The sequence below is a fragment of the Emys orbicularis genome, chromosome 8 (assembly GCF_028017835.1).
Source record: "Emys orbicularis isolate rEmyOrb1 chromosome 8, rEmyOrb1.hap1, whole genome shotgun sequence".
Classification (NCBI taxonomy): domain Eukaryota; kingdom Metazoa; phylum Chordata; order Testudines; family Emydidae; genus Emys; species Emys orbicularis.
The window spans coordinates 93,472,620-93,492,217 of NC_088690.1; the positions used below are offsets into that span (position 1 = coordinate 93,472,620).

The window sequence follows — 19,598 nt, forward strand, 5'->3', positions numbered from 1 at the left end:
TTGTCCAGTTCATTTCCAATTTTATAGAAGAAATTTTGACTTCTACCAGTCTGAGTCCAGTGTGACTTCTTTTGTGGATTTTAGAGGGAAACCAAAAATCAGGCTTATAGCAGTAACTCATTTGCAGCCATAACTGCCATTGCTTCATAGCATTGTTTCAGTTTGTTTGTTTGTTTTGTTTTGTTTGTTTTTAAACTGGCTGTTGGTTTTGACAGAGCATTACACTGCTCCATTATTGTGCGCACGCACACACACAAATAGGGAGATATAATTGGTCTGGTTCTCTGACAGTCTTGTATCCCGCTGTGACTTCTCTGGGAATACTACACTAAATGCTTACCCTTGCTGCAAAAATCAGTATAGAAATTCCATAGAATTTCTGGGCCCTGGTAGTGATACGACTGGTCATGTAGTCTCTGTCATAAAACACGACTCAGCAAAGTTGTCTTCCTGATGAGGGTAGGTGCCTGGAACAGTCTTTTATTACTGCAATGATTCACATACCAGCCCAACTCTAGGTGAGAGTAATGCAATGCTGCTTCCTCCCTAGCTCCCAGGACTAATGAGTGATGTCTCGTGAGGACGGGGTGGAAACAGTAAAGCAGGAGTAAAAAATAAGGAATAAGGGCAAAAAGCAGGAAGGAGTCTTTTTACTTATTATTTCTGTGGCCAGTAATCCTAACCTAACTGCAAAATGTTTCTACACAAAGTTCCACCTATTCCCCCAGTAGATGTGCAATTGGTTTGTGATGGAACAAATTGATAAAATCATCAATCTCTACCCAGGATTGAAATAATTGAGGTGTACTTAAAGCTTCCAGGACTAGAATAGTAAGGGTGCTGCAAAGCAAGATTAAGACCCACTGATGAAGCAGTGGATGAAAAACTTAGATAGTGCCCATTCACAAGAGTATTGACTAGAGCCAGGGGTATTAGTCTGTCACTTCTACAAGCACTAAAATATCACTAAGCTCACCAAACAACTGAGAATTTCAAGTCAACAACAAAAAGGAATAAATGAGCAACTATCTAGCAGCTACATGATGGATACAAATTTTAGTGTCTCATGTGGGTAAAAGCATTGGATATCGTTAACTGGCTGTTTGCTTATTTGTTCATCTAAAAGTCTTCCAAATGCAAGCATAGAACAAGTTCAAAGTTGAGGTATATGGGGTGTAGGAGTGCGCATATAATATAATATGTATATATTTATATAACTTTTGTAGCTTGCTTAACAAAATCAAACAATTTTGTTGTAGCCCAGTGTGAGCGGAATGGACCCTCCTTTTGGGGATGCCTTTCAGTGCCACACATTTTCAGAACAGACGCTGACGAGCACAGATCTCTTGGCAAATAGTTCAGATCCAGACTTCATGTATGAACTAGTAAGTTACTTTGTTTTTTCCCTTTGGGTAGCATCTTCCTTTCCCATGTAAATGAGGGGATGGTCTATAGGGAGCTGTTCAGTGAAGGTCTGCTGTCTGATTATTCACTACTACTTATTACTGACGTAGCCCCCAACCACCAGGCCACCAACTGGGATGTTTCACTTACAGGAAGCTGTTAAAACTAACCATCAGCAGAGGCTTTGGTATGTCTTATGTTCAGGAGCCTCAGATTGAGCAGATAGGTGTATGGCTGCTGGGATGTTGTTTGCAGACATAAGTCCCAAGCAATATAGTCTTCTCTAGTAAAGACATTACATTCCCCCAAGTTGAGGATGAGACACATGAACAGAACAAAATGTAAACTAAGCTTATGTTGGAAATAACTAATTTTTCCTATACCAGACATGCATGGACTAGGAAAAGATTGCTCATATTCATTATTTGATTGATCTGGCTAGAACAAGGTTCTTCAGGGTTGGGATATCTGGCATTGGTAATGGCTGGTATGTGGAGCCCTTCTTTTCTTGGTCACTTGTATAAATCTGACCCAGGTGAGTAGGGAACTAAAGTAATTTCCATCTGATGGCTCTTTTATATATGAAATGAATTGTTGGTCTTAGTCCAGTTCCCAGTGGCCAGGTGTGCACACAATACAAAAACCCATAACACAATTGGCCGGTACCCTTGCTGGCAGTCTCAGCAGAGAAGCCCAGAATTGATGGAGCATGGAAACTATGCTCCTACCTTTCCCCTAAAAAGATACTTTAGCTCAGGGGTGGGCAAACTTTTTGGGCCGAGGGCCACATCTGGGTGGGGAAATTGTATGCAGGGCCGGGGCAGAGGGTTGGGGCGGGAGGAAGTGCAGGGTGTGGGAGGGGGTGCAGGAAGGGGCTCAGGGCAAGGGATTGGGGCAGAGGAGGGGTGCTGAGTGTATGAGGGGGCTCAGGGAAGGGGGTTGGGGTGCAGGAGGGGGCTCAGGGCAAGGGTTGGGGTGCACAGGGGTACAGGGTGCAGCAGGGAGCTCAGGGCAGGGGGTTGGGGTGCAGGAGGGGTGTATGAGGGAGCTCAGGGCAGGGAGTTGGGGTGTGAGGTGCAGGCAGGGCACTTAGGGCAGGGAGTTGGGGGGCAGGGTGCAGGGGGAGAGGGGGGGTGGAGGGCTCTGTGTGCGCTGCCCTTGCCTTACCTCCAGGTACCTCCCTCGAAGCTCCCATTGGCCGCGGTTCCCCATTCCCAGCCAATGGGAGCTGTGGGGGGCGGTGCCTGGAGGCAAGGCCAACGCATGCGGAGCTCTCTGTCCCGCCACCCGGGAGCCGCTTCTGAGAGTGGCGCCGGGCCTGTGGTGCCATGGGGGGCAATACCGCAGGCCGAATCCAAAGCCCTGAGGGGCTGGATCCGGCCCTCGGGCCGTGGTTTGCCCACCCCTGCTTTAGCTCAACGCTCAGCTACTTGTGCTGTGTCGGCTTTTGGGATAAAAAGGCCTCATGTGCCATCAGGCTGGTACACTTCACCAGCACTCAGTGTTTGGGGGGTTTGTTTGTTTGGGGATTTTTTTGTTTGTTTTTATAGACCAGGCAGCTGGATGGTCTATAAAATGTGCCTTGTTAACTTGTCTTATTATGCACAGGACAGAGAAATGGACTATCAACAGAGCTCCAGAGACAACTTCCTTTCTATGGAGGACTGCAAAGATATTGAAAATCTAGAGTCTTTTACAGACGTCCTGGATAATGAAGCTGCTTTCACCTCAAACTGGGAGCAGTGGGACACATACTGTGAAGACTTAACTAAGTACACCAAACTAACCAGCTGTGACATCTGGGGAACAAAAGAAGTGGATTACCTGGGCCTTGATGATTTCTCAAGCCCATACCAAGATGAAGAGGTGATAAGTAAAACTCCAACTCTGGCCCAGCTTAACAGTGAGGACTCTCAACCTGTGTCAGATTCACTTTATTACTCGGATTCACTCTTCAGTGTAAAACAAAACCCTTTAACTTCTCTGTTACCTGGGAAAAAAATCACAAGTAGAGCAGCAGCCCCTGTGTGTTCCTCAAAGAACATTCAGGCTGAGGCACCTTTGTCAGACTGTGTTCAAAAGGCGAGCAAGCCCACTTCAAGCACACAAATCATGAAGACCAATGTGTACAATAATGAGAAGGTGAACAGTCACGTTGAATGTAAAGACTATGTTAAAAAGGCAAAAGTAAAGATCAGTCCATTACCACAAAGCAGACCAGTGTTGAGCCAGGCACATGCAGATGCAGCAAAGGAGAACACCTGCTATTGTGGAGCTGTAGCAAAGAGACAAGAGAGGAAAGGGATAGATTCCCTTCAGAGTCATAATACTCCTATTTTGCCTTTTAAAGAGACTCAGGAGCTGCTCCTCAGCCCACCCCAGGAACCTCCAGGGCTAGTTGTGGGGGAGAGCAGCCTTTCTGCCAGCACATCTGTCTCAGATCCTTCACAGAAGAAAGAAGAGCACAATTATTCTCTCTTTGTCACAGACAGTTTGGGTGAGCAGCCAACCAAAGGAGACCCTGAAGAGGATGAGGAGGATGAGGAAGATATTGAAGATGAGGACCATGATGAGGGATTTGGCAGTGAGCATGAACTGTCTGAAAATGATGATGAGGAAGAAGATTATGAGGAAGACAAAGATGATGACATCAGTGATACTTTCTCTGAACCAGGTTTGTTGAATTTTGTGGTATTAGGAGGTGGGCAACTCTTTCTGCCAAGCAAGTATTGGGGGAAATATGCTTTGGAATGATTTATAGATATAGATAGTAACACTTTACCCTTACGTAGGACCTTCCATCCAAGGATTTCAAATGCAAACATGAAACCTCACAGCACCCCATTAGGTAGTGTGACAAAGTTCCTCCTCTATCTTGGTGGGTCCTGCGCTTATTGGCGGATTTTCTTGCCTCAGAGATTCACCATGTGGGTTGGGGAACAGCCCAGAGACCTTCCCCTCTGGAAGAACCCACAGTCCAGGTCAATTGGGAGGTTTGGGGGGAACCCAGGCCCGCCCTCTACTCCGGGTTCCAGCCCAGGGCCCTGTGGACTGCAGCTGTCTATAGTGCCTCCTTTAACAGCTGCATGACAGCTACAACTCCCTGGGCTTCTTCCCCATGGCCTCCTCCAAACACCTTCCTTATTCTCACCACAGGACCTTCCTCCTGGTGTCTGATAACGCTTGTGCTCCTCAGTCCTCCAGCAGCACACCCTCTCACTCTCAACTCCTTGCACCTCTTGCTCCCAGCTCCTCACACTCACACCACAAACTGAAGTGAGCTCCTTTTTAAAACCCAGGTGCCCTGATTAGCCTGCCTTAATTGATTCTAGCAGCTTCTTCTTAATTGGCTCCAGGTGTCCTAATTAGCCTGCCTGCCTTAACTGGTTCTAGCAGGTTCCTGATTACTCTAGTGCAGTCCCTGCTCTGGTCAGTCAGGGAACAGAAAACTACTCATCCAGTGACCAGTATATTTGCCCTCTACCAGACTCCTGTACCCCACTGGTCTGGGTCTGTCACCGTAGGTATTCTGCCCATTTCACAGAGAAGGTCAAGGTCACAAAGAGTCAGTAGTAAAATCAGGAAGAGAATGTAGAATTCTTGACTCCCAGCTTACTAGACACTACTGCATGTATCTATCCATCCCTATCCTAGGCTGGGATGTATTGAGTCAATCGCTTGATAGTGGGATACACAGAGCCTTACAGCTCTGCAATAGGTTGTTTCTTTTAGTGTATCAAGAGAATTTTATCCCCTGACAGTTGCCTGGGTAGCCCATATGAAATCAGTTGATAGTCTGTCTAGATCAGGGATCTCAAACACAAATCACCACGAGGGCCACATGAGGACTAGTATAATGGCCCGAGGGCTGCATCAGTGAAACCTTTTAATACGATACAAAAATATAGTCAAAAATGAAAAAAATGAAGAGTAATATAGTATGCTATTAAAAGTCAATGTATTAACTTTTTTAAAACTGTAATACGAGGCGGGGTTTTAATAAAATATAAACACCTGTAACTATTCCTTATGTGGTCGGGGGGGAGGGGAGCTTGGCTGCTGGTGGAGTCGGCGCCTATGGCGGGCCGCAGGAAATAACTCTGCAGCCCGCGGGCCGCATGTTTGAGACCCCTGGTGTAGATCCTACTGGACAATTGTCCATAATACACAGATCAATCCTATAATTGTCCCTAATTGCCCCCTGTTGGCAGTCTCAGAGACCAAGAATTCAATGGGACTGTGGAGACGGAACTCTTCTCTCATCTCCAAGTAGAAAACAGAGAACTAACCCTCATCAGGAAGGTGACAATGCAGTAACTATTACTGTAAAGATTAAATATAAGCAAAGAGGTCTATAGTTAAGGGGCTTAGTTTTATTAGTGGGTATACACATTTTACACAACTTTCTAGCATAGAATAGCCATTAACAGCTTTTACAAACACTTGACAATATATAACTTTGGGGAGGAAACTCAAAAGGCAGTTAAAAAAATTCCACTTTAAATCAGCAATCTCAGTCAAGCACGTTTGTAAGGAAGAAGTCATGAGTAGACCTTGTATAAAACAATGTATTGGGTATTCAATATGCTCTATATTACTACTACATGTACATTACAAGTCTTTATTAACATCCTCTAAGCTTTCCCTCTTCGTTGCTTCTGTAGGGAATCCTCTCAACTTATTCTTTTTCTGAAGCTTTGAGTGGCTTTTGTTACGTTTTTGTGTGGTATGACTTGATTGCCGTACTGTATAATTCCTGGCCCACTATGCCACATTATTAGGTTCCCATGTTTAATAATATGTCATCTTGAAAAGGAATTTTGTTTAATTGCTGGAATTTCAGTTAGTGGCATTGCATTAATTGCTCTTTTGAAAGTTTTTTCTGACCAGCAATCCCTTCCACCTTCTATTAAATACTACTGCTCCTACGTGCAGCGTAACTAAGAAACAAAAAAGCCTCTTGGCCTATAAAAGCTCACTGGAGCTTCAAGTAAATAATGAAGGTCATTTATTCCAAGCGTGGAACTAAAAGATTAAATCACCATATAGTCTAATTATACCGTACCAGGGTTTTTGTTGCGTCTTTATTTTTCTAATCCAGCATGGAGCTTTGGCTACGCCAAAGTGTATCCCAGCCTAAATACACCTAGATGGGAAGGAGGGAGTGATGAAACAAGCATAGAGCAGGAAGACTTTTCATTCTGTTATACTGAAACTAAAGGTAGAGAGTTAAATTTGACACAGAGATGCATTTCACTGAAAGGACAAAGAACATACTGTTTTTATTGACTCCTATCATGTATATTTTCTACTTTGATTCACCTTTCCCTCCCCCTCCCCCCTGTATTTCTGTGGGTTTATGAAGCACTGACTCATCTGAAACAATGATAAACTAATAATCTGCATGCTCCTTCATTATCCATAGTTTAAAGAACATCCTAAAAGTGGATGGCCAATCTCTATTGAGCAACAACTGTTTTGAGGTCTTATCCTCCTCACCCAGTCATTGCGGAGGCACATCTTATGTGCACCGCATCTGCAGCTGAAAAGAGGGATAATCTAGTAAATAAATGAAAATTACACTTTGGGCAGGGGTTGGTGACTCAGTCTATTTAACTACATTCTCCCTTTGTCAGGCCAGCACTGAGTTGCCTTTCTGCCATGGAGGCAGGAGTGTAGCTAATGTATGGTAAGAGCATTAGGAGCCCAAACTTCAGCAAAGGTCAACTGACATTGCATGGGATTCCAGGTGGGTTGTCTAGGTTCTCTGTCACACTAGCTAATAGAGGACCAGCTGTTTTAAAAACAGAATTCCTCTCTGCCTTTTCCATTATACAGTAATAAAACTAGGGCACTAGTTCCTAAATTGATATATGTACCATTTCTGGGCATTCTAGGCTCTACTTTCCTATAATACTGAGAATTGATGCAGCACCATTCCCTCCTTCCGACCTAGGAGTATTTAGGCTGGGATACACTTTGGCGTAGCCAAAGCTCCATGCTGGATTAGAACATTCAGTAGAATAAGAGGCACTAGCTGGTTCATCTGCGGTCTAGCTGGTAAATTGCTTAGGAAGACTGGGAACTGCTGATTTAGCAAGATGTCATTTAACTTTCAGTCATGATATAAATCAGCAACAAACATTTACTCTTGGTCTGCATTTTACTCCGTTATTTTTCTAAAGAAAGGTTGATACTTAATAGTTGCAGATCACCATTTTTAATGGTTCCTTACCAGTGAAATATAGCCATTACACTAAATTTAATAAATCCTTTGGGCAGCCAGGAGCATAACTATACATATATGTTAAGTTATACAATTGCTTAAATAAATACATTTGTTCAATGTCTTAATTATTACATTTTGTTATGTTAGAAAACGATGAATGACACATTTATTATTTACTAGATTAATATTTTATTAATGATTTGTGTCCAGCTGCATTTGGATGGAAATAGGAATTCAACTAAAATGCCCCCAAACTGCACAATACTTTTATTAGTTTAAAAAAAAAACCTACCTAAAATGTGCTGGGTATATAAGAAAGATTTATGAAAACATGTTTTGATATTTCAAACTGATTTATTAAATAAGTAAAGTCTTATCTGTAGCTAGTGAATTGAATTGATATTCTTATCACTGTGTTCTTCAAGATTTTAGAACTAGTAGATCTCATTCAACTCCCACTCAGTTTCTTGACTTTTAATGAATTAGTCATTGAACTGACGTAGTTGAACAAACTGAAATTAAAAAATATTCTCACTGAACCTGCAGAAGCTACTACTGGTATCAAACGCTGGGTTAGCACTTCAAATTTAATTTTAAATAAGTTTATTTTTAAAGTATGGTTAAAATACTTTTATTTTTTTATTTTTTAAATCATCCATTTTTATTCACCCTGCAAAGTTTCTCAAGCTCCAAAATGTTCTTGCCAGAAAACCAGGTCCAGAAGGATTTCTACAGACTTGTATACTTCTTTTTCAAATCCCTGAACCCTACTAATACTGGGTAGTTACAGGGTAACAAAATGGGGTAGGTCACAGAGTGCATTTTAAATCCTAAACAAGAGTGCGAGGGTCTTTCCTTATCCTTACCATGAATTGTGTGTGATTTTTTGGGATTAGGGTGACAGCTCATACACTGTTCAGGAAAAATTTACCAGACATGCATGTCTGGGTTTTTTGTTCGTGGACTCTTTGTTTTAGTTGTTTTTTACAATGCACAATTGATGGTTAAGAAATCATGTTCTCTGGCTTAGACACTGACTTTGTGTGACATTGGGTAAGTCACTTAACTTATCTGTATTTCAGTTTCTGTCTTTATAAAATACTTTTCTACCTCAATATGGTGTTGCAAAGCTAAATCACTTAATATTTGCAAAGCTCTTTGAGACTCTGTGAGGCAGAGGTTTTCAAATGGTGGCGCGTGCCATCCTACGGGGAAATGGAGGAACATTCGGGGGGTAAGTGGTGACGCCAGCCCCATGTGTCAGGGCTCGGGGAAGGAGCTCCACCTCCACTCCCTGACTCATCTCAGCGGGCCACCCTGTGGGTCAGTGTCAACATCTGCTGCAGCTGAGCGGAATTCCACTCATGGCAGCCTCCACGCCCAGCACTGGCTCCACCCCCACAGACCGTCTCACGTGCTTTTTCCCCGCCCTGAAAACCTGGGATGGGAGGGGCAGGTATTGTGTCTATTTCTGTCTGGGTTGGGGGACACAACCAAAAATTGTAACTCAAAGAGGGGCTCAGCTCAAAAAGTTTGAAAACCACTGATTTGAGGAAAGATGCTTCTCTTGATTATCACAGGTAGCTTATTGGATGCAGACTCCCTTACTTTTGCACATAGGATGTAGCAAAGAATGTATTTGGTAGGGTTGATCATATTCTTAACTTTCAGTACCCATTTCTTTTACTAGACCAGCGGTTCTCAAACTTCAGCAACCTGAGGACCACCATTTTGATTTAAAATTTGTCACGGATCCCCAAGCCCTCCACTCAGCCCCAGGCCCCACCCCCACGCCACCCCTTCCCCCAAGGCCCCACCTCTGCCCCTCCTCTTCCCCATCTCTTTCTGCCTCCTCCCCCTCCCTCCCAACGCCTCCTGCACACCGCTGAACAGCTGTTCCATGGCATGCAGGAGGCACTGGGAGGGAGCGGGAGGAGTTGATCAGTGGGGCTGGCAGCCCCGGACATGACTCGCAGACCCCAGTTTGAGAAACCCTGTACTAGACTCTAAACTGAGGGCACTTGCGTTGATAGCTGCCCCTCTGAAATGACTTGATCTAGGCAAGGTCAAAATCAAACTAGATCATTTTCCCTTCCCTTCCCTCCCCAGTGGCCCCAATACATCATCTTGTAAAGCAACTCTTGAAAAGAATGGGTCCAACTAACTAAAAACTAATAACCCATCTGTTTACAGAATGCCCTGAATGTCTAATATCTACCCAGCCATGTCATTATCTGGAGAATCTATGTTTGGTAACTTTTCTGTTCTCCTTGTGTCTTGGGACACTGTTCTAAAGAGGAACGGCTCAGTAATCTAAACTTCAGATTTGAAATATCCTTGGAATCACAGTGTGAATTTTGTTATGTATTTTGATGGTCCTGTAAGCCATTTCAGTTTTGTTTTTGTACAGTATAAAGTTCTATTAATTTAGAATGCCCAAAGGTGCCCAAAGAGTCATAGGAGTTAACATGACCCAGTCACTTGTGTAAAAATTACAGTATTAAGCAAGATTCGGGGTTTGGTTTATAGCAATGTCAGCCTGCTTAGTACCATGACAAACACCCCATTAAAAATCCTTTTAACCTTTTGTTAAAGATACAGAGAAAGAAAGAAAAACAGTTAAAGCATTTCAAATGAAAGCCTTACTTAATACTTTACATTTTAAAACAAATGTTATTAAACAGTAGGAAAAGGTGTACACAAAATACTTACCTTCAGAAATGGAAGAGATTCCATCATTGGTCTGTCAAGCAACGTCTTTCACCTGTTCATTCTTCCCTCCCTCCTGTCCTTGACTATCTGTTAGAATTAAAGTCAGGATCGTCTTTAAGTTCTGTTAGGGTTAATTTGGTGACTATGACAGTCTTTCATTCCTCATCTGAGGGATTATCAGTGTTGGCTGATTCCACAACAGTGGGATTCATGAAGGGATTGAAAAGGCTTTTTCTTTAGGTTAGAGAACCCACTCCTATGTGGGATTTAAATTTAGTACTTAAATGTCTTATGAAACACCCTTTCGAACCAGTGGCCACTTGTTGTTCTCTTCTTTACATGTCCATGAAGGCTGCTTGTTGGTGGCCATCACCTCTGCCTGAAGAGTTGGGGAAATACGGACTTTAATTGTGGACCCTCCCTTTATAATGTTTTTCAGGGACAAAATTTCATTACATTCGCATCTTAAGTTTCTTTCTAAGGTGTTGATTGAGTTTCACATCAACCAAGTCCTCCATCTCCAAGTTTTTTTTCCTCCAAAGCTACATCAGACCAGGGAGGATGCTGCCTTCCATACCTGGATGTCAGGAGAGCGTTAACCTTCTGTTTGGGCAGAACCAGATCATTTAGAGGGTCTCCCAGGTGTTTGTCTCAATTGCTGACAGGCCCAAAGAGTCCACAATCTCCTCCCAGAGACTCTCAAGGTGGATTTCTGAGTAATGTTACTTCTTGTTATGAATTTGCCAATATACACCCTTCTCCTAGAGTGTGAGCCCATTCTGAAAGATCTCTTTCTACCTCGGTGGCGTTACTTAGAATCATAGAACAGTAGTGCTGGAAGGGACTTTGAGAAGTCATCAAGTCCAGCCTCCTGTGCTGAGGCAGGACCAAGTAAACCTAGACCATCCTTGACAGGTATTTATCCAATCTGTTTTTTAAAACTTCCAATAATGGGGATTCCACAGCCTCCCTTGGAAGCCTATTCCAGAGCTTAAATGCCTTTATAGTTAGAACGTTTTTCCAAATATCTAACCTAAATCTCCCTTGCTGCAGATTAAGCCCATTACTACTTGTCCTACCTTCAGTGGACATGGAGAATGACTGATCACAATCCTCTTTATAACAGCCCTTAACATATTTGAAGACTGTTAACAGCTCCCTCCCCCGCCACCTTTTCTTTTCTCAGGACTAAACATGCCCAGTTTTTTTAACCTTTTCGCATAGATCAGGTTTTCTCAGCCTTTTTATCTTTTTTGTTGCTCTCCTCTTGACTCTCACCAATTGTCCACATATTTCCTAAAGCGTGATGCCCAGAATTGGACACCATCCTCCAGCTGAGGCCTCACCAGTGCTGAGTAAAGTGGGACAGTTATCTCCCGTGTCTTACATACAACACTCCTGTTAATATACTCCATAACGATATTAGCCTTTTTCACAACTTTTTCACGTTGCTTGATTTAGGGCAAGTGGCCTTAAACACATTCCCATTATTGAGATCTGCAAGGCTTGGACCTTGATACATACATTTTTCCAAGCATTATGCAATGCTTCATTCTTCTAGATCAGATGTTGCCCTTGGGATTGCAGTCTTTTCTTCAGTGTTGGACTCTGCTCCAAGCTCCCTCCTCTAATGAGGATACTGCTCAGAAGTCACCTGAAATAGAATATCCATAGGGACACTAGTTGAAGAAGGCAAGGTCACTCACCTTGTGCAGGAACTGGAGTTCTTTGAGATGTGTGTCCCTATGGGTGCTCCACTATCCACTCTCCTCTTCCTCAGCTTCAGAGTTTCCGATATTGGACTATGTGGTGAAGAAAGAACTGGGAGTGGTTTGCCTGTGCAATCCTAAATATCTTCAGTGTGGGGCAGAAAGATGTGTAGGGTGCATGCGTGGGTCAAACAGACATTGCTACCAAAAGTCTCTGACCAGAGTTACATGGGATGCGTGTGCTCTTGAAGTGGTCACTTGACGAACTCCAGTTCCTGCACGAGGTGAGTAACCTCTCCTTTTGAGGCAATAGGGTTTTGGCAGCAATGCTTTCACCGTGTTATAATACACTTAATGCCATTATAGTTGGCTTTAGGAGGGAACAAACTTATCAAATCATCGTGGGAGTTTACCAACCCAGGTATAAAATCTATATTCTTACATTTATTATGGCAACCAAGGTGGAAAAAACCCAGATATTTTAATTCACATCATCCTGTCTTCTAAAAAGGAAAATACGCATTAATTAACAAATAGAATCCCAATGCTTGCCCTACTCTCTTGGTGCATGAAAAAATTGAAGTGAGATTCTCTATCTATGCAATAAAATCACTAACATTTTTACTTATTACATCACATCATTCCATGTCCTGTTCCCAATTATCCATTTTTGTCTCTGCAATTTGTTTTTAAGTAACACTCAATATTTTACTTTTCAAAAATTGTCCTATTTAAAACTGCGGTGAAGAACTAAGTGGATAGAGATTAAAAGATAACTAAAATAATCCAGTACCAGTGCTATAAAGTTGCAAAGTGAAAACTCTCTATTCTGTAACCTGGTGGTATAGGTATTAAAAACTGAGGTATAAAAACACATTTTTAAATAATATATTTCATACAAACTGCATCCTAATTTAACTCTAAAATATCTTTTCTTTGTAATTGGATTATTTATCTTTTCTCCTTTGTTATTAAAGAGGTGCAGACAAGGGATCAAACTGAATGGATCTTGGATCTAGTTGTTTAGATGAGAGGTGGGGCTGGTGGCAGATAATGCTGAACAGAGGACCTCCTATACTGGAACTTTTTCTCTTCCATTGGTCTGACGAAGCTGGCTATCATGACCTTCAGGGCATGCTACAAGGGTGATCTTTTTTCCCCAAGCTTTTGAGGGTGTCAATCAGACAAAGTTTTGTTCTGGACTGATTTGATGGATTAGGATCTTGCTCTTTGTCCAACTTGCCCTTTAGGATGCTTTTTTTGTTTGTTTAAAATTCTACATTGCTGAATAGATTCATTTATGAAATGAGGGAGAACTGGAATGTTTTTGCTGAGAATTGAAGGACAAAGTGATGAGGGAGGTACGAGACGGCTATCCAACACTACAAGAATTGCAGAGATGGCAGCTCTCACATTGTGTGATAGGGAGATTGTGGAGAAGAGAATAGCTGGATCATCAGTGGTATAAGAGCAGAGAGAGGCTTTCCCCAATTCAGCAGTCATTGTCTTATCACAGTTGCAGCTGCATCAATGGCTATACATCTATTGCTGGATTTATGGCAAATGCCGAAGTGGCATACAAGGTGAAAAACAAGGTTAATTAGATAGTGTGGAGCAAGTCCATTGAGGGCTTTAACTAAAACTCTTCTCACTTGTAGTTTCTTGAATGCTTGGTTTGGTACCTGTAGACACATTAGAATATTTCCAACCTTGAGTTTATAAACTGACTAATGCAATTTATTCCTGTAGGATACGAAAATGATTCGGTGGAAGACTTAAAAGAAAGTGCTGCAGTATCTTGCCGAAAAAGAGGCAAACGAAGATACTTTTGGGAGTATAGTGAGCAACTGACACCATCGCAACAAGAAAGAATGCTGAGGCCGTCGGAGTGGAGTCGAGATACGTTACCAAGTAACATGTATCAGAAGAATGGGCTCCATCATGGTAAGAGTAGTAACTAGTTAGCATCTTTGATGCTGTCATCTTCACATACTGATGCTGTCTCTGACTTCATGTAAGGGAGCTCTTGTTTTGCTATATGAGAAGGAATCACTGAAACAGTATAACTTTTATTTAACTGTTTGGAATCTGTAGTGCATCCAGGGAAGAGAGAGTGCCAGTCCTCGCTTACAGACAGCCCCCAACCTGAAGCAAATACTCACCAGCAACCACACACCACGCAATAAAAAACACTAACCCAGGAATCTATCCTTGCAACAAAGCCCATTGCCAACTCTGCCCACATATCTATTCAGGGGACACTATCATAGGACCTAATCACATCAGCCACACTATCAGAGGCTCATTCACCTGCACATCTACCAATGTGATATATGCCATCATGTGCCAGTAATGTCCCTCTGCCATGTACATTGGCCAAACTGGACAGTCTCTACGCAAAAGAATAAATGGACACAAATCAGACGTCAAGAATTATAACATTCAAAAACCAGTCGGAGAACACTTCAACCTCCCTGGTCACTCAATTACAGACCTAAAAGTCGCAGTTATTCAACAAAAAAACTTCAAAAGCAGACTCCAACGAGAAACTGCAGAACTAGAATTAATTTGCAAACTGGACACCATTAAATTTAGGCTTGAATAAAGACTGGGAGTGGATGAATCATTACGCAAACTAAAAACTATTTCCCCATGCTAATTTCCCCCCTACTGTTACTCACACCTTCTTGTCAACTGTTTGAAATGGGCCATCCTGATTATCACTACAAAAGTTTTTTTTTCTCCTGCTAATAGCCCACCTTAATCAATTAGTCTCATTAGAGTTGGTATGGCAACACCCATTTTTTCATGTCCTCTGTGTATATATATCTTCCTACTGTATTTTCCACTGCATGCATCTGATGAAGTGGGTTTTAGCCCACGAAAGCTTATGCTCAAATAAATTTGTTAGTCTCTAAGGTGCCACAAGTACTCCTCGTTCTTTTTGCATATACAGTAGTAACCTTCAATATACTTTCCCTCCAGAGGAAAATGGATGAATTGAGAATTGTAACTCCTGAAGAGTCTCAGTGGAAATACTGAATGTTCTAAAATCTTCTCTGTGCAATACTGCTAATGTCACAAATTAGTAACAAACCTGATCTTTGCCCCCCAATACTGGGAGGCGGATCTAGTGTTGCTTGCAGTAGAGTTGACCAATAGATGGTACTGAGATGCACTTTCATTCAAGTGTCAACTAAAGAATAAGTCAACAAGGTAGAGGTCTCTCTTGCCTGGCTACTCTTCACACACTCCTTCCACCCTTGTGTATGTGGCAGGCTTTTGGAATAGTATCTTTTTGGACTTCTTTGTTACACCCTCTTAGAACCATAAAGTAATATTCTGTCTCTTTCCATTTGGTGAACATATATCATATTTCCATCCTGTGACTTTTTTTTACAAGCCAACTTTCCTGTATTTTGGACATTATTGATGATGTCAAGGACAAACAGTTTTGAGAATAGAGTTTGTTCTTCTGTCTTGTGCCCTCTGCTGGTAGGCAGTTCCCCACCTGGTCGTAATTCTGAAGGGACATTGAAGTTAACGAAATAAACAAACTTCCTTAGTTGTATTGTTAACATCCTCTTGCACTACTGAAATTGAAAATTTCCTCTGTCATTTTTAATATTGATAGTTTTCAAACCCTTTGTTTATAAAAAGTAATGTTGCATGATGTTCTGTCTGAGGTGGAAATTTTTTAATTCAGTTAATGCATTTCTGTTTACTTAAATGTGGAAAAACTTATAACTTGCAAAAAATAGCAATATATCTTTATCACTAACAAATATAATTATATATATATATATATATTCCAGATTGGGATTTGCACTTCTGTTCACTTTTATGAGAAAGTCTTCAATACTTTCTTCAGAGGCATGACTTGGAGGGCTGTCTTGCAAGACCTTTGTACATAGAACTGCCCTTTAACTCAATGAGTGCTGTATGCAAAAGGCTTGTGGAGTTGAGCACTTTGTTAGCATCCAGAAGTTGCAGAATTTAATGTGTGTGAAAGGCCAGCTGATGCCTCATGACAAGCCATTTTAGTTATCAGTTCAGCTGGGAAATGTCTCTGGGGAAAGTGTTTGCCAGTATCTCTGTTATTTTAAGTAAAATAGTATCTTTCCTGTTTTAAATAAACTTAAGAAGGGGAATGTGCAGCAGAAACAGATACTCCTAAGGAATAAAGATCCTGATTTTTTCATGCACTTAGTCAGTTTGGTTTTACTAAGGATAAAAGAAATACAGGAGATATGTGAATTGCATAAGTTTTATAAACATCAGTATCTATAAAGAGATTTCCTCAAAGATATCCACAAGGCTTTGACTAGTCTGTACAATGGTTGTGCTTAGATCAAGCTGTCTTTTATTGTAATACCAACCCTTTACTCTTACTTCATGAGGAAAAGAAGATAACAGAGTAATGGATTGTTTTATTTCTTGGTGTAAATTTGATGACAGTGCAAGTGAGATTAATGGAATGAGCTACAGTGGGAAGGTGTTATGAAACCTTGCTGTTTTGCCTCATCCCTGACTTGTAACATCCACAGTTCAGGGATTATCCTGCATCCCACCCATCGCTGCTCATGCATCTCAGTCCTAACCAGCAGTGTTTGCTCTTCTGGTTCTGGATGGATCGTCAATAGTACCAAATTGTGTGGTGGTCCTGTTTACATTGCAAAAGGTCACAGGGACCTGACAGGTTGCACCCAGGTCTCCAGTGATGAAAAGATAACCTACTCCCCAGATGCAGTTTAAGAATGTTTTTTAGTTGTATGTCTCTGTATTCTAACACCCCTCAACCCTGTCGTCTGTGTATTCAAATAGGAAAATATGCAGTAAAGAAGTCACGGAGGACTGATGTGGAAGACCTGACTCCTAACCCCAAAAAACTTCTCCAGATTGGCAATGAACTAAGGAAACTGAATAAGGTGATTAGTGACCTGACACCAGTCAGTGAACTTCCCTTAACTGCCAGACCGAGGTCAAGAAAAGAAAAGAACAAACTAGCTTCCAGGTAAACTTTAAATGGCTTTTACCTGTGTGAATTAATCCTATTTGGGATTATTCTAGACATGTGCTTTACAAGTGAGACCTCTTTGAATTTCTTACTTAGAGAGAGGCTGCTTCATCCTTGACAAGCATTGTAAGGTTAGTATTGCTTTAACAAAAAAACAAAAAAAAATCCCCCAAAACAACCAGGACATCTGATTCACATTGAAAATTCAAACTAGATTGTACTTTCTTCCCATTGGAAGCAGGCCTAGCTGATAGATTTTGGCACAGACCCAGAAAGCCATCCTGTTAACTTAACTAACAGGAACCTGAGATGCTACAGGAACTGCTGCCATATTGCATTTCTTTGTGTGTACGAATGATACCAAATACAAGCAGTGGTTGTAGAGACGATGTGGGAGCAGATAATAAACCACAATCTCTGGCAGCACGGATGGAAGTTAGCGATAACGAATGTTCTATAGTGATTAGAGGCGTATTAAATCTCTCTCCATTACAGGGCTTGCAGACTAAAGAAGAAAGCCCAGTATGAAGCCAACAAAGTGAAGCTATGGGGTCTCAACACAGAATATGGTAATTAACTTTTTTCACTTACACAATTTTTCCTTTGTCTTAATATAAACAGTTGTATGTTCTGTATTTTCACGTCACCAGAGTCGTACGTTGGACAATTTTTTATGCAGAAAAGGGTGTTGGTATTTAACTTGTAGGTAGTGCGTAAAGATAACTTGGTTTGCTTTTGATTAGTTATTTGTGTTGTGGTAGTGCTATTTTAGGGCCCATTGCAATAAAGTGCAGTACATACACATAGGGAAACACAGTTCCTGCCCAAGAGAGATTACTATGTGATCCAATGTTGTCTTTTTCTGTAGATAATTTGTTGTTTGTGATCAACTCTATCAAACAAGAAATTGTTAATCGAGTGCAGAGTCCTAAAGATGACAGAGGAACCAACATGGAACAGAAGCTTGATGTACTTATTAAAGATACTCTTGGTAAGGAATAAACTTAATCAACCACATACTCCAAAACTGATATGTAACAAGTGTTGAGTCCCTTCAGCCTAGTATTTCTATAGGAGCAGTTGCCCAATTATCACAGAGCTTTAGGCATTCTGCTTGGTTACTGACAAACAGCAGGAATTTTGAGAGGTTTTGTATTAATTAAAATATGCACATATGTGGGAATAAAAATTATCTTAAAGTACATCCCTAACTTTCCTTTCCAGGACTACCTGTAGCTGGTCAAACATCAGAATTTGTGAATCAAGTTTTAGAGAAAACTGCAGAAGGAGACCCCACTGGTGGCCTTGTAGGGCTGCGAATACCAACGTCAAAAGTTTAACAGACATCATTTCACCTAATATCATTGGTCAGAGCTCTACCTGTGTTAAGTACTCCACTGTAAATTTCATTCTGGTCTGCATGTCAGTTTAGCATTATGTAAACACTTAAAATTAGGTTCCATAGTTTTTTTAATAACATTGTAATAGGATAAGTAAACGCACGATATAAAATGCTTAATTAGCATTTTTGGAGCATAAACCATATAGTATTAAAGCTGCTTCAGGCACAAATACAGAGATTAGGTGTTTTTAAACCTAGGACCAGATCATATAATTTGCTTTAGAAGCAAAAACACATTTTGTGCTAGTGAAAATTTTAGCAAAATGCCGAACATTGTGGCAGGTTTATGCTCTGAGTAAAATTAAAAATTAAGAGGAAGCATTCTTTTGTAAACTGTCAAAGTTTAGTGGTTTTTTTTAGAATTACTGCTTTTTTTCTTCTAAAAAATAAAACCAGTAAGCTTTCTTTGCACCCATTAACTTGTACATAGTGCACACGGCATTAGAGCTAGTGTGCCATAAAAGACTTTAATTTTCTGAGCTTAATATTGTATTTAAATGTCTGTGAAAGTAAGAGAAGAAAAAAAAGTATATTCTTTGTGCCTTGTATTTTGGGGGAGAGCTATAAATATAAGCTAGTAAAGTTTTTGTACGATGAAAACCCTGAGGAAAAAACAAGATGTATAGATGGTAAGATTATGGGGTTTCATGTATTTGTTCCAGCTCTTACAAATTTTTGAATGTATATAAGAATATGTTGAAAATGTAGATATATGCCACAGAGTCTATGTATTGTATAAAAGATGGCTCTAGAAAATTCAATTTCGGTACTTGGCCGGAAGAAAACAAATACTTGCACATTAATGTGATTGTTTATTTTTGTACCAAAGACAAATGCAACTGATATGGCAAACTGCCAGTCTAAGTAAAGTTTTGCACAGCTTACATGATACTGTACTGAATGTAAAAAAAAAAAAAAAAAAAAAAAAAAATTAAAGGTCAGGGTTAGGGATCTTACTGAACTGTGAATTTTTTTTTTGTTTGGGTCCAATTATCTACAGAAGGAGCATTCATACATAATATTATTTTGCTGTTCTTCTAGTTCGCTTCCATAGTAGATAAGTTGATGACCATCTCGAAGTCTTTCAATCTTTTTTTTTTCTCTGCATTTGCTGTAGGAAATTTT

At 40.9% G+C, this 19,598-nt stretch overlaps 1 protein-coding gene across 1 annotated transcript in view; it reads left to right on the forward strand.

The window, feature by feature from the left end:
* CREBRF (CREB3 regulatory factor) overlaps positions 1-19,376 on the forward strand; it is a 31,310-nt gene extending 11,934 nt beyond the window's left edge. The window contains exons 3-9 of the mRNA XM_065409135.1: positions 1,260-1,385; positions 3,013-4,078; positions 13,804-13,998; positions 16,879-17,068; positions 17,567-17,640; positions 17,940-18,062; positions 18,296-19,376. Of these exons, the coding sequence (XP_065265207.1) occupies positions 1,260-1,385; positions 3,013-4,078; positions 13,804-13,998; positions 16,879-17,068; positions 17,567-17,640; positions 17,940-18,062; positions 18,296-18,411 (1,890 nt within the window). The 3' untranslated portion in view covers positions 18,412-19,376. The remainder of the gene's footprint in view (positions 1-1,259; positions 1,386-3,012; positions 4,079-13,803; positions 13,999-16,878; positions 17,069-17,566; positions 17,641-17,939; positions 18,063-18,295) is intronic.
* Positions 19,377-19,598: the final 222 nt, after the last annotated feature.